We start from the raw sequence: 24,132 nt of genomic DNA on the forward strand, positions 1-24,132 counted from the left end.
GGTGGGACAAAGAACAGTGAACCCAGAAAAATTCAGAGGGGCAAAGAGAAACCATGGTAAAATATGGTAGGTCATCAAAAATATATGATCATGTTTGGGACCATGGGCATGTTATTAATCAAATTTTTTCCTAAAAATTTCCATTTATTTTCTACCAAGGACTTTCTCTTCTCCTGGGTTCCACTTCACAAAATTCAAAGTAAAAGTAAGTGTAGGAAATATTTTTGACAGCATTCAGTGGAATCATAGTAGTTGCAGCAACTGATTCTTTTCCAGAAATGTTTGTGGCTCAAAGAAATATTTTGGCTAAAAATTATATGGTCAATGCACAAGGATGCTGCATATTAAGTGTGTTGAAAGAAAATAGAATGAAACTGAAGGCAAGTTTACTTGTGTCAACAAAGAAAATCATTTTTTCTAGTAGCTAAAAGTCTCTAAGATTGACCTTTATTCATGAGAATTTCAGAATTTCTGCTATTCCTTGTTTTTCAGAGCTGGCATGTCTCCACATTTATAAGCCTGAAAGATGTAAGACCTAAAGGAAATCAGGCAGTGGGCCTAAAATACATTTGATATCCTCGGTTACACTCCTTCTCTCTGTTAGATTCTGTGAGGTTTATATAGGAATCTGTATTTGTGGGAAAACTGAGTACATTTTGCAGCATGAAATCATATGATAATGTAGTAGGACAAAGTAAATATACTATGAGAGGTGGGTAGGCAGGATAAAACCAGTGCAGATTCTTTTGGAGAAGTGAGAAAGTAGGTCAACAAAAGCATCTTTTACTTTATGGTAGAATACTTTAAAGTTAGATTTTAGATTCATTAAATGCTTTTTCTCAGGCATGTCAGACTTTGCGTTTGATGCTTTGCATTATCAAGTTCATGTTGAATTTGCTCTGTCTCATCTATTTTGAGATCATGATAGTCTTTTGACATGGTCAACATAGAATCTTGACATCAATGCTTTTAGCCATTCTATTACTGAAAAACAAAAAAATAGGTCATATGGATAACATCATTTTGGTTGTATCTTCTGCTTGTATTGCCATATTCTGTAAGGGACTTTCTGGTGCATGTTAAATTCCACTGCAAAACCAAGGAATTCTGCACATCCTTTTGTTGTGTTAGATATGAAGTAAAACAAGAAGACTATCAGACTGTGGTAAATCTTTTGTTGTTGGTGTTATTTGGTGGTGCCTATGATAATGAGATTTGCTAAAATGAATACTAGCCTGTGTTATTTCTGAGGGCTTATCCCTATTTCAAAATGAAACACTAGTTTGACATGCGTGGTTGCATTTGCAGGAGATTTTGATACAGTGCAGAGCCCTTCCACACCCATCAAAGACCTTGATGAGAGAACATGTAGGAGTTCTGGGTCAAAGTCCCGAGGAAGAGGCCGGAAGAATAATCCATCACCTCCACCAGACAGTGACTTGGAGGTAAGCCCTCTTTTAATTGATGAATGGTAAAAAGAAGTTTTCTTCTGCTGAAAAGCAGAATCTGCCTTCTGTGAAGCTACATCATGGTTTCAAGTTAAATGTTTGAAAAAGAACTTCTGCCAAAAGCCTGATGTATGGTTGTTTATCTACTTTGGAGCAGGCACAATTTAGGGCTTTCACCCTTTATAAATGAACAAAACAAAATCAAGATAACTTGAAAATGATATTACTTTGTAAATTCTAGCCCTTGGAAATTATTTTCTACAACTCAGTGTTTAAAAAGACAAAAACAGAAGTCTATTTGTTGGTCATTTTTCTGATTGTCACATTCAGTATTTCAAGATCATAAAAGTAATTTATTGCCAGTATTTCATGAACTAAATTCAACCTGCAAATTAAGGAAAATATATCTTCTAAAAGCTCATATATGAAATATTAGAACTTCATATATATATATATATATATATATCTGTGTAGTTTGGGACTTACATAGCTGTAAAATCATATCAGTGCATTATTTTACAATTGAAGTTAACTTCGAGGTGAAGCAGCAAGGTTTGGTGAAAGAGCAATATATTTGGAGATAGAGGGCCTAAACCTCCCTCTGGACCTCAGTTTCCTCAAATATAAAATGCAAAGTTTGATAGATTATATCTAAAGTCTATTTCCAGCTCTGAACCCCTCAAAGTCTTCAAAATCAACCTATATTAGAAGTATTGAGCTGAGTCATTAATAATGTTCAAATTTTTTTTCCTTCTCTGGTATCAGGTTTTTTGCCTAAGCAGGAACATTATATAAAAATTCCAAAAAAGTAATCCAGAGATAACTTAAGGGATAAGTATTTACTTCAGAAAATGATTCTCTACTATCAAGAGAATTTCCCACAGGTTTCTTTTAATAAGTCTACTCCCAGATCTAAAGTTCAAATTGTACAGCTTATAAAAATTATTTCTACAACACTTTTTGAGAGATACATCTATTCTCATCTTCATTTGTACTTTTAAGGTATACACTTGCTGTATGGTAAAAAAATAATTCAGATCTGCTCCACAGATTTTTTATTTGAACTAATGTGAATGATGAAAGTGGCTATATAAGTGCTGTCACCTATTTAAATCAAAGTTGCTTTCAAATGTCATTTTTGAAGTTTATTTTTGCTCCTCAGATCTTACAGAGGTTATTTTTACTAATTTTAAAGTAAATTAATAAGGTGAAATATTTTTCCATGATGCAGTGTCAAGATTATATCCATCTATGAAGCATGGTGATTTTCTACTTGTAGAGGGATTTCTGTTTTCCCAGAACACTGTTATGTGTTGATGTTTATCATTTATATCTTCAGCGTGTATTTGTCTGGGATTTGGATGAAACCATCATCGTTTTTCACTCACTGCTCACAGGGTCCTATGCACAGAAGTATGGCAAGGTAAGGAATTAATAAAATATCACTATGATTTTTTCCAAGAATTGACAGTCATATTTTATTTTATGGCCTTCTTTTCTACGGATGCTAATTTTGCAAACTAGCAGAACAATATTTTAATTATTTCTTTATCGAGGCTTGTTCTTAACGTGAGCATGCAACTTTTACAGTACAAATAGTGACTTATGGATACCTATTCCCCTCATGCCAGTGCTTTTTACTATTCAAATAGATTTTTTTTTAAAAAGGCAAATCATTCCTATTATCTTCAAAATGACATATATATCCTTCTTCAATTGAGACTTTGTTCCTCTGCAACTCAAAGAGTTGCCCACCCTGGAGATTATCCACTGTAGGCAGGTTGAAGATTCTGATTGTGGGGCTTTATTTAGCTAAGCAACTCAGGCTAGATGTATTTACATGTCATCCAAATGAGTTCTTTAACCTCTCATTAGGAATCATTGTAATGGTTGATGGTGACTGGGTAGAACTCCATTTCTCTCCCAGGTAGTAACAGTAAGATAAATATGCAGGTGACTTCCCTTCCCACCCTTCTCCAGGGGATGGGGAGGAATTAGGGATCTTGATAGATGACTCCTCATTAACTAGTCACCAAATAGCAATATCTAGGGAAAGGTAGAATGAATTTTCAAATTGCATTTATGGACCTGCTTGAGGGTTCTGTGAGGTCTTCAATTATCAAGAGGATCATGGACAATTAATTAATTGGTTAATCATAGTCTTATCAGATAATCTTACCCAGATGCATCTCTCTCAAAAGGTTTAATTGTCACAAGTGTTACTCGTTACTAATATTTCTCCATGGGTGTAGGTACCTTTGAGAAGGCTAACACAATTCCAGAAGTATACTGCTGAGTGTACAATATAACTGTAGTGACTATTGATATTTATTGCTGTGAGTGGTTACGACTCCTAACATGTTTGTTTTAAGTGGATCAATTGATTATGGATTACTTTCTTACAATGTATTCTGTCTATAGCTTTTGTTTCCTCACATTTTACACTCACAAAGGTGTATGCCATCATGCTTTCATGAAAAATAGGTATAACATTGAATATGTTGTAATTCTGAACTCTGCCTATGAGAGGAGGATTCACAGAGAATGTTGCCTGAAGACAGGGCCCCACCAAATCAGATTTGTCTTAACTTCTAATTCTATTTAAAGCAGAATCCCCCAGATAACAGCATTACTCCTTTGGAATCTTGGCCAGTAATAACAAGTCATTCAGGCATGAGTTTAAAAGGGAAGAGTGGGACTCATGATAACCCTTTTTAAAATATCCACTTTTATATTTTAAAGCATTCTGACTTTTTCCAGGATGAAGTGCCTATCTCATTTGGAAGGAGGATAAACTTTGGGCCTTAATTTACTTATTTACAAATAAAAAGATTGGATTAGGTGACCTCTATGGTTTCTCCTAGGCATCTAGGTGGTGCAATGTATAAATTAGCACAGGGGATAGAGTCAGGATAGACATGATTCAAAAACCATTTCATATACTTTACTAGCTGTACAATCATGGACAAGCTAATTAACTTCAATTTCCTTATCTGCATAATGAGTGTAATGAAAACACCTACCTCACAAGGTTGCTATGGACCAAATAAGATAGCATATAAAGAAAACCTTAAGATGCAATATTTGTCTGCTATTATCATTGCAGTCTCAAATTTATGATCCCAAGTCCTTTGAAATTTGTCTGTAGGCACATGTATTTTATTTTTTAGGGATAGGTGACAAATTTATTTCCTGTTTTTCTTTTGGTAACATGGAATGCAACCTAAAACAATACAATTGACTGCCATTATGGCCATATTTATTTACTGACAAAGAGATCTTGATTGCTACTTTTCATTTGGTCAACAGACATGGTTACCTTTTAAAGTGAAAATAAAATCCATAATATTTTCTTACTTATTTTTAAAAGAAAATAACTCCATCAGATCAGCATATAGGTAAAACTCACAACCATAATTTTCTGGCTTAGTCGAGATAATCTACATTAAGTACATTTCATGTTTAAAATATTGTTCTTTCTTGTTCTTTGATTTTAAGTATGACTCTCAGTCATGCTGATGAAATAGATGTCAGAATCCCTACTTCAGCCTATAATTGTTGCTGAAATTGGCAAAGAACAACAGTTGTATTGGCTAGCTCGTATCTGCAATGGATTGTATGGGCAGCTGAGGAAGCACTAAATGGGCATGAGAAAGCCAAGTTCACTAACACATATCATTATAAGGAGGGAAGGTCTGGCTGAATGTTGGGTAGGCAGCAGGGAACCAAGGTATCTGATCCAAAGAGACTAACAAAGAATGTAGGCAAATAGCTGAGTCTGAGTCACAGAAACCATAAACATGGTTCCAGAGAAGGCATCTGAGCCAAGTGGGACAGAGAGAAGGGAAGCCTGGAAAAAAAAAAAAAAGAAAAGAAAGCTAGGTCAGAATCATGGTGGGGTTGGATAGAGAGTGGTAGGATGGATCACAGCCAAAATGAATTACCTGGCAATAGTTCCTCTGCCTGGTTCCACCTCTATGGAAGTGCTAGCCACCCTGGTGTCTTTAAAAACTGCAGATGTGTCAGAGCCTACATCCTGATGTCTAAAACTTTATGATTGGTTTTGGTTTTACAGTCACATAGAAGATTCTTTATTTGCTCATTAGATCACTTATCAACAAAATAATTCCTTCAGGATGAATGCTAACAACTGTGGATGTTCATCAGACATTTGTAGAATTGGATTGACTATGGAATCAATTGTATTTGATTTGACAAGCATTAATAAATTCCTTAGTACTAGGCAGAGGCATGCAGGCAAAAATATTTAACTACCAGAACTTTTTTGGGGGGAGAAAAGTAAGCAATCCACTGGAAAAAAACCATTACCTTCTTTCTTAAAATCATCACTAAGTAGACAATTTGGGTTAAGGAACGTGCCCAGGGTCACAGAGCCAGGAAGGGTCTGAGGCCAGGCCTGCCATTCTATCCACTGAGCCACCTAGCTGCCCCACACACTTTTAGTGTAATTTTAATTATCATTGTTTATACTGCCTTAAGTCTAGAAAATCAATACAATAATAAATCAAGTCATTATTTGTAGTGTCTGCCCATTTCCAAGATGCAAATGTTTAAAATGAAAAGCTAATTAAAGCTGGTTCCAGCAATCTTGTGGTCCTAGGTACTGTTCATACAAAGACAAAAATAAAATAATCTCTGCCTTCAAGGAGCTTACATTTTGTTGGGAGGAAACAACATCTATATATGTAAATAAAGGCAAAATATCAAAAAGTAAGCCTTTTAGATACTCGAAAGTAATTGTTATGGTTCTTAAGGTGTTATCAAGGTAAATATACCCACTTTCTTCTGAAAAACTAATTTTCTCTGGGCAGAATCTCTAAATTAAATTAAATTCTAACTTGCCAATGTTCTTCTGAAGATGTGGCTGAACAAATGCAAAATATTGTCTAAATGAGGCAGAATACAGGCACAGTATTTCCTCTTTTGTTCTGGACACTATGCCTATCTTACAACAGACTAGCATAGTGTTCACTTTTTTTGACATTAGTTCTACACTATTGACCCTTCTTGAGCTCACAGTCTACTAAAACTCCAAATTCTTGTTCTTTATTTTTTCTTCCTACCATATAAATTATTCCTTGGCTATGCATTTCCAATATTGAATTTGTGATTTTTAAACTCATTTAATACTTTATTATTTTCATTTTATTTTATTCACTCTATTATTCTATCCTTTCAGGGCCTATTTAGTGTCCTGATTCTGTCATTCATTGTGTTAGCTCATGACATTGGCTATATGCCATCTGCGTGCTTGACATTTTCTTCCTTGATGCATATAATTGATAAATATCTCTGTCCCTTCAGAGAAGTATTGGATAGAAATTTCAAATTGCACAGAGTCCAGGAAGGCTCCCTGGTACACAGCAAGTACATATACATTTTCTTGCCTTTAAATACTATCTCTCCAAGTTGACTTTAATTCTATGGATTTGATCATTCTGACCACCATTTCTGAGCTAATCCAGCATCCCTTTGATTTACCAGCATAATTACCCAAACTAAAATAAAAGTGCAGTTAGTCTATTGAGTTGCTTTTGGAGAAGCAATGCTACTTATTTGTTAACACTTTTTGCTTTTTCTAACTACTCACAAATCACAGTTGGAAGTGAACTTAGAGGCCATCAAATCCAGTTCATTGTTGATCAAGATTGAGTCCCAAGTTCTGTTTTAGTCTTTACTAGAAGATTTCTATCGAGCAAGAATCTATTCCTGCCAGAGGCAGCCCACTATACTTTTAAATATTCACAATTATACTAACATTTCCATAGCATTTCAGTAAAAGAAGTGTACAAAATATTTCAGGTGAAGAATGATCAACCTCCTTATCACTAACAGAAACATAAGGTGGCATAAAACAGATAATATATAGAGTTCATATATTCTCTGAACACATATTCAACATATGTTTGTTGAATGAGTAAAATAAAATGAAATTGGGTCACTATCAAAATCAAAAGGTTAAGTCTATGATGGGAGCTTGATAAAACATGGTCTTTCCTGTTCCTCCTCTCTCAGGGCAAGAACTATTACATTTTACCACCAATTCTCCTTTAGGATACTCTGATTATATTGGAAAGTTTCTCTTCTCTACCATCAAACCAAGCCTTCACCATACGGTGTGAGTTAAGAAGTCCTTCACCTTCATATGGGAATCAATAAAAGTTCCAATAGTCATAAGATAGACAATTTTAAAGACAGCGGTGCCACACAGCTAATAGAAACAAGGATTCTCCCAGCCACATGGTAGATCAATGCAGAATGATTACTTATGGGTTCTGTCTTCCAAGTTTCTGGAAACAGGTTCCCTAGTATCTTTCATGTCACTGATCTAGGTATGTAACAGTCTATCATCACTCTGTGAATGAGACCTATGGAAATAGAAGTAAGTTTGCATCTTTAAGATAGTAATGACAGCCTAATATGAAGATGTTTGTTGATACTCAGATACTTGAGTAACTCATCTTGGACTATCAAGGTGCCTCCTTAAGTCTCTAAGTACTTTATTATTTGTCTGCCTACTGTAACGAAATATTATTTTATTTGTATGAACAGTCCCTCCACTAATACATATTACAATCCCTCTATGAATTGGTAGGAGGCCTTTAAGAATTTCTGTGGTGGAAAATTCACACTGGCCAACAAGATGAGAGTCAGTATTATCCCAGTGAGTAGAGCAAGACTTGGGAATAGATCTGATTTTGAATCTTGCCTTAAATACTTCACTGGTCTAGTATTTGATCATGGGTATTACTATCTTAAAACCTCATTTCTCTCATTTATAAAATGGATACAGTCATATTTTTACTACATACTTTGAAAAATTATAGGAAGGAGAGTACATTAAATGTGCTTAAAATGTTATGTAAATGTGTGTTAGTGTGATTATTATGGAGTCATTCTAAATTGAGACAGGTTGTACTATGAATGACATGCATACAACCTGTTGCCAGATCTATATCTAAGACCTTTCTTGCTTGGTAGGACCTTCTAGAGTTTATGTTCCATTCTAGCACAACCTTTAAGTTCCCAGAAATCAATTCTTTGCCACAGTAAGTTATCTGCACAAACACATTCACAATTTACCTATTAATTTATATATTCATTATATAGAATATTAAATTATAGATTATCTTTCCATATGCCTTTACAACCTAGCTCCAACCATCTTTCCCCACCCTATCACATATTACTCCCTCCATATATATTGAATTCTAACAGAACTGACCTTCATGCACTTTCTCATCCATGAGACTACATCTTATACTTTTTGACTTTCCTCTGGTTGGTTTCCATACCTACAATGTACTCTGCTCATCCCTCTCTTTCAGAATGCCTGGTTTCTTTTAATGCTCAGCTAAAGTATCACCTCCTATATGAAGCCTTTATTTCCCTCTGCTGCTAGATTTTTTTTCCCCACCAAATTCCTTTTTTCCTATTTCACACATACCAGCATTTGTACATATGTATAATTAAGTATTTGTGTGATTACTTATTGATTTTACATATTGTGACATAGACATGGGTCATGCATAAAATACAATCTGATTGGCTGTTGAAAGCAGGTAATGTCCTTGTAATATTCCATTCCAACTTTTGTTGATTCTTTAAACTTTAAGGAATTCACTAATTTAGCATTAATGTATTAAGTGTCTTCTATGTGCCAGGTATTATGCATTATGCTTGGCATAAACAACAGTTACAAAAGCATACCAATATACTGAGAGAACTGAACTGAATTGAGTAACTCGGAATTTTTCTCTCATGAACCTTTTATATAAATATTTAATTTTCTTTTTTACTGATCATGTTCATAAATTTATCAATAATTTTATTGATCATCGGCCTATTTCATATTGGTTATGTTGCTTTAACTAACTAATAAACACATTATGAAAAATAGTTAATCTATATAAATTACTTACTGCCTCAGGGAGGTGGGAGGTGGGAAGGAGTAAAATAGAGAAAGTGGAAGGGAGAGAGAGAATTTGGAACTGGAAATTTTCTAAAAAAGGAATTTAAATATTTCTATATTTAATTATGAAAACATTATTTAAAAAATAAAAATAATTACAGTTATGGTTTGAATCTGATTCAGGAGCTTCCTAAGATAGAAAAAATGGCTATTCAGACTCATAAATTATATACAACAGAAAACCAGAGATCAAAGAATTTAAAGGTTATTTAAAATGTTTTAATACATTTTTCAATTATATAAAAATGTTTAATTTTTAAAAAAATTTCAAGTTTCACATTATCTTCTTTCCACTTCCCTTTTTTATCCTCTTTAAGAAGTCAAAACAATTCGATGCAGGTCACATATGCTATTATAATGCAAAATATTTTCAAGACTCAACTGGATAAACTCTATTGTCTCTACCTCCTTGCCCATCTGACAAAATTTATCTTTTCCACACACTATTCTACCCTATTTCAGATACAAAGTAGAGGATTGTTATGGTTGGGTCATATAGTTTGTCCTACATTTTGAAGGCCATTAGATTAGTTTATATATAAACATATCAATGATTAATTTTGAGGAAATGCATTAATGTTTTTGAGGTTTGGGGTATAATATCTAATAACTGGGAAAAGTAATAATTAAAGGGTAAGGCAAGCTATATATCAACTGTTGCTTAGCTAAAAAAACTAAACAATACTGATGTGCATATTTTTTTCTCTAACAAATAAACTAAAGGAAGACTGCACGAGCATCAAAAATGACTTTTTTAAAAAGATCACTAACTGATATGCTCGTGGTTTGAAAGAATTAGTGCCAAGGTAGTCCAAGCCTAACCAATGCAAAATTACCTCTTTATTCAGTAATGGAAAAATAATAAACACACAATAATGATCACTTTGTGATTTCCTGACTTGGAAAGATAAATGTTCCAAAGGCAGGATGAGAGATGACTCAGGAATGTCTTGTTACTCGTAAATCTCTACATTAAATGACCTTCATGCTTTTATAAAAAATACTGGAATTTCCTGTCTTCCTTTCTAAAATAAGCATCACTACAAATTTGCCTCTAAAAAGGCAACTTAATTAGTCCCTTCTTAAGCATCAATGACAGTTTTTGGTTTTAGTTTAGCCCCTTTGTTGACACTCTCTATGTCCATGTGTATCTATTTTTGGTTATTTACCACAGAAGCAAATGATATACATTGGTATTTGAGCTGCCTTGACCTGTAAGACTATGATGGCTTTTACAGCTGAGTACCAGTTGGCACCTAGAATTTTCTACAATGCAAAACTCTTAAATAAGTTTGTTAATGTGACAGGACATGTGTTTGGAGTCTACCATCATCTGTTAAAGTTTATGAGGAACATTCTTGTTCCCTGATTAATCATATATTCTTTTACCTGTTATGTCCCAACCATTATTCATTTGGAAGAGGGAAGTGTTGAGGGGGGAAATGAAAAAAAAGTTCTCTGGCAATGTTTCTCCTTTCAAAGAATTAACATTTAATACTGGATGAAGTTTTGTTTCTCTTAAGTCACCACCAAAAGTTAAGATATCAAAGAAATAGCATAGATCTTGGTTCAGACTAAGAAAAGAGAAAATGGCTGCTTTAAAAAGAAAGAAATTCTAGCTTACAAAACTATTTTTCAGTTTAGAAAATCTGTTAAACATGAGCCAAATGTACCACCAGAGTAACCTAAAGCAATAAATGGATAAAAACCAAATTGTATTTTTAGTGATAAAAACAAAAAAATCCTACAAGTGCAAAAGAAAATATAAACATTTGGAAAGGTATTAGATGTATATTGTTTAGGGTGGTCATGATTAAAACTATCACAGGCCTAGATCTTCAGAAAGGGAAGCCAAGTGGTACAGGGAATATAGTGCCGGGCTTATAGTTGGGAAAACTTGAGTTTAAATGTAACCTCAGACACTTACTAAATATGTGACTCTGGACCCATCACTTAACTCTTCCTCAGTTTCCTCATCTGTAAAATGAGCTGGAGAAGGAAATGGAAAACCACTCCAGACTCTTTGCCAAGAAAATCCCAAAAGGGAACATGAAGAATCAGTCATGACTGAAAAAACTGAACAACAAAAAGACCTTCAGAGCTTAAAATATTAACCTTTATCAAATGATAGTTTGATTTTAATAAGATGTTAATCAAATAAAATAAAGCAAGTGAACACATCAACTTTGATAAGCCTGATGAGAATCTCAATAAACTCATTTTCTACTGTCCAGCCTCCTTTTTTCATGTTTCTGAAAATTACTTAAGTGAAATAGGACATTTTTTTAATGGCAGGGGTACTTATCTTCTAAGCCTAATAAAGGAATAAGGGGTGGAATGGCTTGGTGACTTAGTGGATTGAAAGTCAGGCCTAGAGACAGGAAGTCCTAGGCTCAAATCTGGCCTCAGACACTTCCTAACTGTGTGACTCTGGGCAAGTCACAACCCCAATTGCTTAGCCCTTACTGCTCTTCTGTATACCAGGAAATCTTACCCTGAAGGTAAGGGTTTTTTTTTTAATAAAATAAAATAAAGGAAGGAGAGTAGGATGACCAAGGAGAAAAATTTTATCTAGAGTTTGCCAGTACTAGCCATCTCACATTACAGATGAGAAAACTGAGATCCAGCAAAGCCAAGTGATTTGTCATAGGTTTTACAGGTAGTAAGTTTTAAAGACAGTCTGTGAACCTAAATCCTTTTACTCCAGAACCAATCCTTTCCCCTCTACTCCACTGTATTCTGTAATAAGAAGAATAAACAATAACTATAAAGGCTATGTAATTTTTGAAAATTGTTTGATAGCTTCTAAAGAGCCAGGAAGTATACTTTGATGTTAAGTCAAAGGTGAGAAAAACTAAATCTTTCTCATTTTAAGAAGATAGTAATTGGGAAACTAGTATATCATGTAACTCCTTTTTTAGAAACTATGTTCTTTGTTTTGTTTTAAATTTATTTTATTGGAAAATACATTTTAACCTCTTATCAGTCAATAAGCATTTATTAAGCACCTACTATGGGCCAGGAACTGTGATAAATGTTGAGAATACAAAGGAAGACAATTCTTGATGGAGAAATAACATTCAAGTCACTATATACATATAAGGCATGTAAAGAATAACTCAGATGTGATATCAGAGGGGAAATACTGTCATTAAGAGAGTCCAAGAAAGACTCCTTGGAGAAGGTGGGATTTCAGTTGGCTTGAATGAAGCCAGGAGCATTCTAGGCATAGGGAACAGTCAATGAAAATGCAGTTTCTCAGAAGATGGAATGTCTGCTTGGAAGGAATTTGGTACATGGAGGGTTGTACGGTTTTAAGAAAACTGGAGAAGTAGAAAGGATTCAAGTTATGAAGGACTATAAAAACTGAACAAGTACTTCTTATATTTGATTAGCAAGAATAAAAGCAGTGAGGTGGCACAGTGGACAGAATGCCAGGCCTGGAGTTAAGAAGATTCTTTGTGAACTCAAATCTGATCTCATACACTTATTAGCTGTATGATCCTAATCAAGTCACTTAACCCTATTTGCCTGAGTTTCCTCATCTGTAAAATGAGTTTGAAAAGAAAATGACAAACACTTGCAATATCTTTGCCAAGAAAACCTAACATGGGATCACAGGACACAGATACAGCTAAAATGACTAAATACAACAACAAATTACTCAAGTTGTGTCCCCTTCTACACTATTTTTTGTCTTCAAATATATATTTTAAATATTTCTTTAATTCTTTTTGCCTATCTGTCAATATTCAGTCATCTATAATTCCTACTTTCCCTCATGGAGTAGAATCCTTGCCTTAGATATGGATAATCCAGCAAAACAAGTAGAACACATTGGCTACATTTTAAATGAATATATCATTCTACCCCTCTAGATTCCATCACCCTTCTGTGCTGCAATTTTTAAATGATCAGAAAGACTCTTCTGAGCTACTATAGTGGATGTAAGATCTGTTTGACTATTTAAAAGGACCTTATGATCCTTTTGAAACTTCAGGAGCCAGAATGGAACACTTGCACAAGTGGATGTAAGTGCCAAATTCTAGTGCCTCACAAAATGTTCTGGACCTCCTTCATCACATTAACTTGACCTCAAGAAGTCCTCAAACCAAACTTCCCTTCCTGCTTCCCCTCTCCCACCAACCAATTCTCCAGTGGCTGTAACACAAATTCAGTAAGTGCTGCAGCAAGGCCAAGATGAAGAGCTTATTGGGGAGAGTATAATGAGCAAGTTAATTCTAATGTAGCAGATGGATTTAATTTGTATTGATATTAATCAGTTTCTAAGGTATAAATCTAAGAAATTTGTTAGACCTGAATTGGGTTCAACAAAAATTAATAATTGCACAAAGTCTTCATAATGTTTTATGTCTTCACCTTAAGGTATTTCTGTGTCTCAGGTGGCATATCTCTCAATCTCTACCCCACTCTTTCACTATAAACATTTGATGAGTGAGGCTAAATTTCTCCCCACAAGGCTATCTGCTCTTTAATTGGCTAAGAAGACCTCTTTCAAGTGATGCTTTTGGTGCTGTTTGTTACTCTACCTAATCCCCAGGGATTTAGCTAACTGCTTCCAAAGCACTCTCTCAGCTCCTGCTGTCAACACAAGAGATCAGAATTCAACCCTGAATCAAGAATACTACCAACAATTGGCTACAATCTTATGGTTTAATTTACGATCACCTTAACTTTGATTCTTAAGGAGAGGTAGTTATTTTCCCCCACATGATCCTTTTGGTAGCCAAATCATGCCTCTATCTAAAGCCAAAATTCTTGAATTATATTAAAATTCATTGTATATTTATTCAGTTTTTTTACTGGTTATCTTGCTTTAGCTTATATTCAAAATCAAATGGGTTCATGATTTTGTGTCCTCATGGATAAAAAGTTAGATTTGGATTCAGAAATACCTGAGTTCAAAACCTGCCTCAGATACTTAGTTGCATGATCCTGGGTAAGTCATTTTAGTTTCCTCATATGTAAAAGGGAGATAATAATAATACTTCACAGGATAGCTATGAATATTAAATGAATTAACATATATTAAAGTACTTTGCAAACCTCAATACACAATATAAATGCAGCTAGGTAGTATTTATGATATATTGCATATATTATATAAACATATGTATGCATATATGATATATAAATATGTATACACAAATACACATATATATAAATATGCATACATATCTATATATATAATTGACATACACAAAAACACTCACATACACATATCAGGTAGTTCAGTAGCTAGAATGCTGGTCTTGGATTCAGGAAGACTTGAATTCAAATTATGCTTCAGGCATTTAATAGTTATGTGACTTTGGGTAAGTCACTTCACCTTTGTTAACCTCAGTCTCCTTAAATAGTGAAAATAATATTAAGAAAATAATATCACCTATTCGGCAAAGTTGCTGTAAACTTTATTTATTTATTTAAACCCTTACCTTCCATCTTAGAAACAATATTGTGTGTTGGTTCCAAGGCAGAAGAGTGGTAAGGGCTAGGCTATGGGAGTTAAGTGACATGCTGGGGGCCACACAGCTAGGAAGTGCCTGACGTCAGATTTGAACCTAGAAACTCCTGTCTCTAGGCCTGGCTCTCAATCCACTGAGCCACCCAGCTGCCCCCTGTAAACTTTAAATGGATAAAATATGAAAAGCACATGTAAACTTTAAAGCTCAATAGGAATTTTTTTAATTCTTACACATAAATGCATTTGAAGGTGCTGTATAGATATCTGTTTGAGAAGTCTGTACCTTATTACCCCAAACCTCAGATTGGAGACAACTTTATCTTTTCCCTGAGAAGGGCACTTCCCCAGCCCAAAATCTCACTCTCCTCCTTTCTGCATCTTTTGGAGTTCTTCCTTGCCAAAACAAAAACAAAATAACCATAATACTCCAAAGCCCCTATTTACCCAGGGTTTCCTATTTTTCAATTAAGTGCTTGTTTACAAAGAACACTCAATGACAAAATCTGCAACAGTTCCTCTACCACACAGAATGCTGAATGCCATTTTTTTTTTTGCAAGGCGATGGAATATTTGGCAAAATAACCACAATTTTAACCCATTCCACTGAAAACATATCAGAAATACAAATGTCAATTCAACATTGTAATAAAACTGACATTAATTTAAGTACTCATTAGATGCAAGACATTGGACTAAATAACAGGGCTTAAATTCAAAATGGGTAAATGACTTAAATATAAAGAGTGAAATCATAAATAGATTAGGTGACCATAGAATAGTATACCTGTAAGATCTGTGGGAAAGGAAGGACTTCAAGACCAAGCAAGTGATAGAGAACATTGCAAAATGTAAAATTAATGACTTATATCAAATTAAAAAGGTTTTGTACAAACAAAATCAATGCAACCAAAATTAGAAGGAAAGCAACAAACTGGGAGAATATTTTTATAGCAAAACTCTCTGACAAAAGTTTAATTTCCCAAATATATAAGGAACTAAGTCAAATTTACAAAAAATCAAACTGTTCCCAATTGACAAATGGTCAAGGGACATGAGTAGGCAATTATCACAGGATGAAATTAAAACTATCAATAAGCACATGAAAAAGTGTTCTAAATCCCTCCTGATTAAAGAGATGCAAATTAAAAAACTCTGAGGTACCACCTCACACCTAGCAGACTGGCCAATATGGCAGCAAAGGAAAGTGATAAATGTTGGAGGGGATGTGGCAAAATTGGGACACTAATACAGTACTGGTGGAGTTATGAATTGGTCCAACCATTCTGGAGGACAATTTGGAACTATGTGCAAATGAATGCCTCCCTTTTAAATAAATGCCAGCCATACCACTGGTGGGCTTGTACCCCCAAAAAGATAATAGGGAAAATACTTATACAAAAATATTTATAGCCATGTTCTTTGTGGTGGCAAAAAATCAGAAAATGAGAGGTATCCATCGATTGGGGAATGGCTCAATAAATTGTGATTTATGTTGGTGATGGAATATTATTATGCTGAAAGGAATAAAAAACTGGAGGAATTTCATGCGACCTGGAATGACCTCCAGGAATTGCTGCAGAGTGAAAGGAACAGAACCAGGAGAATATATGGGAAAATATGCCAAATAAAAAAGGGGGGGAATAAATAAATAAACTAAATTACAGAGCTAAAAACACAAAAATTAAAGTCTCTTCTCCAAGAAAGATGCCATTCTCGTAGGATGGCAAAGGAAGGATAGATATACAGATACATATAATGAAGGTAATATGAAGAATGAGACAGTAAGGACAACAAGGGTGACCATGGACAGCTTCATAGAAGAGATGATACATGAGCTGAGTCTTAAGGAAGATATAAATTCTGAGAGGGTACATTCCAGGTACAAGGTAGTATAGTTCAGTAAATTGTTATATGTCCAGTTTGCCCTGAATGTCAACTTAATGGAATTATATGAAATAATTCTAGAAATAAAAAATGAAGTACACCTGGAGAGTTTGAAATGTTGGGCTATGTTTTCTGTATTTTGTCTTCAAAGCAAGAGGAAGCAAGGATTTTTGAGTAAGAGAATAATATGGTCAGAATAGCACTTCAGAAGGACTATCTCCGGCAGTTGTGTAGACGATTGATTGAAGAAGGGATAAAGTAGAATTTATTAGACCAGTTTAGAGACTATGGCACCATTTTTGGCCTGAACCAATCATGTTACTGATCAAGAAGCAGAGAGGAGAAAGATCAGAGAGATGTATAAAGGTGGAATGGATATGCTCGAAAACTGACTGAAAAATGAGAGAAAGTGAAAAATTAAAGATTATTCTGACCTTGTGAACTTGGTGATTGTAAGCAGAAATAGAAATGGTGGGAGGAGGAATGGCACTGAGCGTGGGGTTGGGATGATTAGTGCTAATGTTGATGTATTGATTTTGAAATGCCAAGATAGGGATATTCAAGAGGCAAGTAGTAATACCCAGTAGATGATTAGTATTGTAGGACTGGAGTTTGGTTTGAGAGGATTCTCTGAGCAGTTTCAGCTTTCATTGCTACTAAGCCACCGTGTTGGCTCTGTCCTCTAAGACTAGAATTTGGGAAATAAATTAAGGCAGGATAGTTAGATTTGACAAACATCTAAATATGCATCAGAATTGAATTTATAGGTTTAATTAATATGCCATTTTATATCCTTATTCATAAACTCATTTCCAATAAAATTCTGTTTTGTGATAAAAGAAGAATTATAGAACTAAGTAGTGTAGTGGATAGAGTACCAGACATGGAATCAGGAAGACTCATCTTTCTGAGTTGAAATCTGGCCTCAGAAACTTAATAGCTATGTGATTTTGGGCAAGTCATTTAACCATGTAAATGAGCTAGAGAATGAAATGGCAAACCATTCCAGTATCTTTGCAAAGAGAACCTGAAATGGGGTCAAGAAGAATTGGACATGACTGAAAAAAAATGACTGACTTGGAAGAACTGAAAGAGATCTTAGAAGCCATCAAATCCAACCTCTTCATTTTATACCTGAGGCACTAAGTCCAAGAGAACTTGTGTGTTTTTCCAATATCGAAAGTGACAGAGACTAAATCAGAACTCAGATCCTCCATGTTCAGAGTACTTTCCATTATACCATGCTGCCTAATAAAAGAGATCCCTCTGCTCTAGGACATCTAGCAGATTCCAGTTCCATTATTACTTAAAACTTGGTTCAACTTTCTTCTCTTTTATTAAACTTTCTTCTCTTTTATTAAACTTGAGCCTCTTATGCCTGTATGTGCCGTCATCCAGCATTGCTGTTCCCAGTGGAATAACTATTTCAAGGACTTGAGCATTTCAAGCTCTTTAAAAAAAATTTCAAAAGCCCTATCTGTCTCTCTTTTAAAAATACATAATTGCTGGCTCTCTTGAGATATTTTTACCTTGTGTCCCACGAGGAGGAATTCCATTTGATGGCCCAATCCAGTGGAGAGGTCCACAGACAGACAGTCTGGCTCCAATTTATACTCTGCACTAACACAACTAAAAGGCATTAGTATTTTGATATAGAGAAATGCTGTACTTGATCCTGACTTGGTTATACACTGGTAATATCTGGCTTAGAATCACGCATGTAAGGGCCAAAGAGCTGTTCTCTTTTTTTTTTCTTTTGTATTTAACAAAATATCTAGGGAAAAGTTCCAGAATTTTTAATAGGGCAGTACACAAAGTAAATTGGCAGAAATTCAGTTTGTCTCATATTAAATTTCTCTGTTAGCCATTTTTGAACCTGTATAGAACTACTGTATATGTACATGTATCAGTACTTGCACTCCTACCCACCCCCAGCACTCACTTAGCTCATTTCTCCATTCCCACACTTTCTTCTCTTTCCAAGTTTTTAAATACCTCTTCTCCTTGGAACCCAAAGCCAAAATTCACTACAGCTGAACTGAAGAGTGGCAGCTAAATACTGATTTGGAGAGTATGCTGAATTTTTAAATGCATCCTATGAGAGTGAATAAAGCATGTATACGTCTCCACACAGAATTTGGGATTTAGTCCAGAAGTGGGTTTCATTTTCCAATGTCTGATAAACCACTGGAACTTCAGGCCTTGGCAACAAGTTCCTGGGAGGGTGGTGAGGCAAGGGACTCTCAGAGCTCTCCTTTATATTACTTAGTGAAGTTGCTAGGGATACACTCACCATACCCCTGGTCATCTCCTTCAGTTTTCAGGGATCTGGACCCTTAAATTAGAAAAGTGCAGTACTGTCTGTATTCTGCTTATTTTGAATTAGCCATCTTGGTGACTTAGTCATCTAGGGAAAGAAAAAATGCAAAATTAGGTATTTGAAAGCAAAACCTTAGACTTTCTCTTAGAAACAAGATCAGAACCACTGACAGGCTCAGTTTTTGTTGGCTTGTGGCAAATCCATCTCTAGCCTCTTTGGCACTATTGGTTAAATGGTGCTCTCTGACAACAGGTCCCTGGCCCAGCTCACTGGAGAATTTTTTTTAACTAGTTTGAAACCTTGGCACAGCCAAGGGCAGAGGGAGTCAGGAGGGGGTGAGGTGGAAATAGCTGGTTCACACACCAGCAAGCCTCAAACCTAAATATTCCCAGCTAGAAAATTTAAAATGATATTTTGCCAAAATGCTTACTAAGTCTTAGATCTGGTAGCGCATATATTTTGTAGACATAGATGAAAAACACACAAACACCCCTCAATGTTTTGGGGCTTATTTTCCATAATTTTCACACATATTTTCATCTTTCAGATTCTCAACTTTGCTTGATAGAACATTGTCGTTTCGCTTTCAGAATTTCATTTGTTTGCATGGCTATAAAATGAATTCTCCATGGCTATTCCCCTACCCTTATTTGAGCTATGCAGAGAAGTTTCAAAAGTCTCCATAAACACGAAGTAAATAAAAATCAACCAACAAGGATACGATTTTTCCTTCCATACCCAATGAGTCTAAAATGTCAAGGCAAAAGAATGGTAACAAAGAAAATGATACCATAAATAATTTTATTTGAAACTTTGAAGAACTTAACAATTGTAATAGCTTAAAGATCAACCTACCTTGGAAAAATTCCTTTGAAAATCACACATTTCTAAACATTCAACTGTCATGTGTGTCTTCAAGTCAATAATCATTGGTAATATAATGGGAAGAGTATGCCTATCAGATTTATTGAATTGAATCAGTGAACATTCCACAAAAGCATATAGCATCTCTAATGGAATTATGCTTTCATGCTATAATTACATTTGATGTTTCCTGATATCCTTTTCTACTTTTCCTTCACGGTTTTGTGAAAATTTTGACTAAAGAGTTAGCATAATAGTATTCTGGTCAGCTATAATATTTACCTTTTAGCTATGTACAATGCAGTAAATTAATTGTTCAAGGGCTTAAGAGAGTAGTAAGGAACTAGTCTCTCATAAAATTATTTGCAAGTTCCTATAAACCTATGTTTATAATCTAGGTGGCACAGTGGATAGAGGATTAGGCTTGTAATCAGGAAGATTCGCCTTCCTGAGTTCAAATCCAGCCTCAGACATTTACTAACTATCTATGACCCTGGGCAAGTCACTTAACCCTATTTGTCTCAGTTTCCTCATCTATAAAAATGGGCTAGAAAAGGAAATAGCAAATGCTCCACTGCCTTTGCTAAGAAAACCCCAGTGTCATGAAGAATTAGACAGACTTGAAATGAATTAAACAATTAAACAAGTATTTAAACAAATAAAATTAAATATCTAAGCAAACTATTAGCATGCAATTTCATTGGTGATAGGATCTTATGGTAAGCAAATTCCCTCTGGCAGTGCAGATTAGAAAGTAACTTGGTGCTTATAGAGAGTTCACTGGGGTCTCTGAAAAGCTTAATGACTTGCCCAAGAACACAAAGCTAATATGTATGAGAGATGGGCCTTAATTCAAGACCTCCTTGATACTGGCATTGTATCCACTATAACAGGATCCCTCCCAATCTTAACAATAAAAGGACAAATATATATTGAAATATTGTATCACTTTAAGTCTTTAATGACTGTGCCACAAACTTAAGTACTTTCCCAATAACTGTAATCAATAGGTACTCATATAAAGTAACATAGTTTATATTTATACTTTAAGGAATTTGACCCAGGGTATATAATTCTATTAAGTTCATGTCTATATTATGTTAGCTTTACTATTAAAGTGTTCTGTCTATTTGATCTTCATGGCATGGTAAAGCTTCCAGTTATTAAAATGATATACTTTAATAAATTAGTTAAATTGAAGCTGGGATAGATAAAGGGATAGGACCTTCATTTTCCTTAGGAGAGGGAACTTCTAATAAGGAAATTCCCTCCATTGATGTAGGCGGGCACCTTCTCTTCAACCTAGATAGACTTAAAGAGCATCTGAGTATTCTGAGACATTTCCCAGGGTCATACACACTATGTGTTGAACAGGGAACTGAACAAAAATCTACCTGGCCTGAGGCCAGTTTTCTATACTCTTTGCCACATTTACTGTGCCATGGTTAGTCCTTCATTTCTATAATATCCAACTTTTCACTACCCCATTTGTGGTTTTGGTAGCAGAGATACTGATGTGTTTGGCTTTTTCCTTCTTCAGTTCATTTTACAGATGAGGAACTGAGGCAAACAAGGTTAAGTTACTTGCCCAGGGTCACATAGTATCTGAGGCCAGATTTGAACTCACAAATATGAGTCTTCCTGATTCTAGGCCCAGCAATCTATCCACTGCCCACTGTTTTTAATTCAGGGCAACATTAAATATGGATAAAATTTTCTCATCTAAAATAAGATTATTCATGACTAGATCATGAAATATTCATGATTAAAATTGTTACTAAAATATTTAATTTGATCCTTTGTTATGACCCTTTGAAACCTCTAGAGCAGGGGTCAGCAACCTTTTTGGCCATGAGAGCCATAAACGCCACATTTTTTAAAATGTAATTTCGTGAGAGCCGTACAGTGCTCACAGTAGCTCCTGTAACAGCGCCTGAAAAACAAATTGACTTTATGGCTCCTGCAGAAAGAACCATATCTGGCCCTCAAAAGAGCCAGATATGGCTCTAGAGCAATACGTTGCCGATCCCTGCTCTAGAGGTTGGTGGATACAAAAGTCTAGTGGACAAATTTGGGTGAAATGTGAATCTATTTTTCATGACACACTGGTCATGAACAGATTTGTTTGGCTTAACTAAACATGTGTTATATAAGAGTAACTTTATAAATGGGCAAGTAGCTAGGGTCCAGAGAAGATGAGTTAAAGTATAGCAAGACAAAAAATGAAAGAAAGAAGAAGGAAAGGAAGGAAAGAAGAAAGAAAGATATTTTAAAGAAAAGTAAAAGTTTAGAAGAGAAGGAAACATAAATGAAGCAATTTATTTGACTACATCTTAAAATTAAAAACCCATTTTAAAAACTGTTACAACTTTATAATACATTAATCTTTTTTATCCCTCATTTGTATTGAAATGTGTGTATATTGATGACCAAGTTTAATTTTTAAAAATTTAAATGAATATTACTATTATAACAATGTAAAATAAAAATAAAATAATACTATGTAGTATTTATATATCACTACTTTTTGCAAGTCAATTGAACAACAACAATATTATTATAATGTCATATAAAAAATCCTCTTCTTGTTCCTCATTATGACTTTGAAGTGACCATAGGTGCTTATGCCTGGCATAAGCTCTGGAAGAGTCTACCAAGTTGCAAAAATCATCTGAGTATGTACTATATATTTCTCAGAGGAAAGCTAGCCCCAGAAAATCCTCACTAGATTGAATACATGGTAGTGAATTTCTTTTTTTTTTTTTTAATTTTTTTTTATTTTAAACCCTTAACTTCTGTGTATTGACTTATAGGTGGAAGAGTGGTAAGGGTAGGCAATGGGGGTCAAGTGACTTGCCCAGGGTCACACAGCTGGGAAGTATCTGAGGCCGGATTTGAACCTAGGACCTCCCGTCTCTAGGCCTGGCTCTCAATCCACTGATCTACCCAGCTGCCCCGGTAGTGAATTTCTTAATCATAGCATCTCTCAAAGACCATCAACAAAATCAGAGGGGTTACTATTTGCATTTATTTATATTATTTTCTTTATTTTATTCCATATATATTAACATATGCATTTGTCATCTATCCCATTAGAATGTAAATTTCTGGAGAATAAATATTGCTTTATTCTTCATATTTGTATCCCCAGCACTTAACACAATGACTGGCACATAACAGATACTTAATAAAAGTCTATTGACTGAGAAAATACAAGTTGTATCTATAGAGGGAACACATACAACAATGATTTTATGGATCATCTCCATCTGAAACATCTTTCTTCAAAACAGGTCTTGGCTCAACTAGAAACAGAGCTTCCTGCTTTATATCTTTTTTCTCTGTCTTTACTTCACTTCCTTTATATCCACAACAAATCTTATTCCTTTAAAACTACAGGATCCCAGTCTGTGGTATCATACTTTTGGGCCCTGGGGAGTCTGTGAAGAACCTCAGGGTAGGTATATAATAGACAGGAGAGAAAGGAAATGAACTTTTGCAAGTCTAGGTGTTCAATGAGAACCTATAAGTGGAGTCAGTTTAGGTGAATACTTGAAGACAACTTGGCTTAGACAGGATGGCATGTTTCTAATCATAACTTGAAAGGAAAAGTAGATTCACATTTCACCCAAATTTAAATTCATTTCTTGAAAGGTTAACTTTCAGAAGTTAAAAACACTACCTCAGATTTCTCTCCTCAGAATCCTTCTTCAAACTTCTATAATCTGGCTCTTGGCCCAGCCACTCAACTGAAATCACCCTCTAAGGTCTTCCAAAACCTCTTCTCAGCCAAAACCAATAATCTGTTTTCTCTTCTCATCCTTCTAGACTTGTCAGCTATATTCAAAACCACATTCCACTCCCCTCTTAAACACCCTTTCTGGCCTGAGGTTCGGAAACACTGTCTTCTGGTTTTCTTCTTATCTTTGAGTCACACCTACAAAATCTTCTTTGGCTCCTCTCGTGCTTTGCAATATTCCCTAGGTTGTTTGAACACATATGCTTCTTTAGGGATTACACCAAATTTAATAGTTTCCAGTGGTCTCCAGACCTGATGTCTCCTTTACTTTTTAGTCCTATAGATCTCAATGTTTTATCCCAACTAAAATTAAATATGATGAATGAATAAGTGAAGTAA

The 24,132-nt window shown here is 34.9% G+C and overlaps 1 protein-coding gene across 2 annotated transcripts in view; it reads left to right on the forward strand.

Moving 5' to 3' along the window:
* The window catches only part of EYA4 (EYA transcriptional coactivator and phosphatase 4), a 276,232-nt gene that overhangs the window by 224,411 nt on the left and 27,689 nt on the right, over positions 1-24,132 (forward strand). Inside the window, exons 11-12 of one of the 2 annotated variants that reach the window (XM_044677012.1) lie at positions 1,309-1,445; positions 2,788-2,871. In XM_044677012.1, coding sequence (XP_044532947.1) covers positions 1,309-1,445; positions 2,788-2,871 — 221 coding nt within the window. The remainder of the gene's footprint in view (positions 1-1,308; positions 1,446-2,787; positions 2,872-24,132) is intronic. The other variant, XM_044677013.1, reaches the window with a different exon arrangement.

This window comes from Gracilinanus agilis, chromosome 4 (assembly GCF_016433145.1).
Source record: "Gracilinanus agilis isolate LMUSP501 chromosome 4, AgileGrace, whole genome shotgun sequence".
Lineage (NCBI taxonomy): Eukaryota > Metazoa > Chordata > Mammalia > Didelphimorphia > Didelphidae > Gracilinanus > Gracilinanus agilis.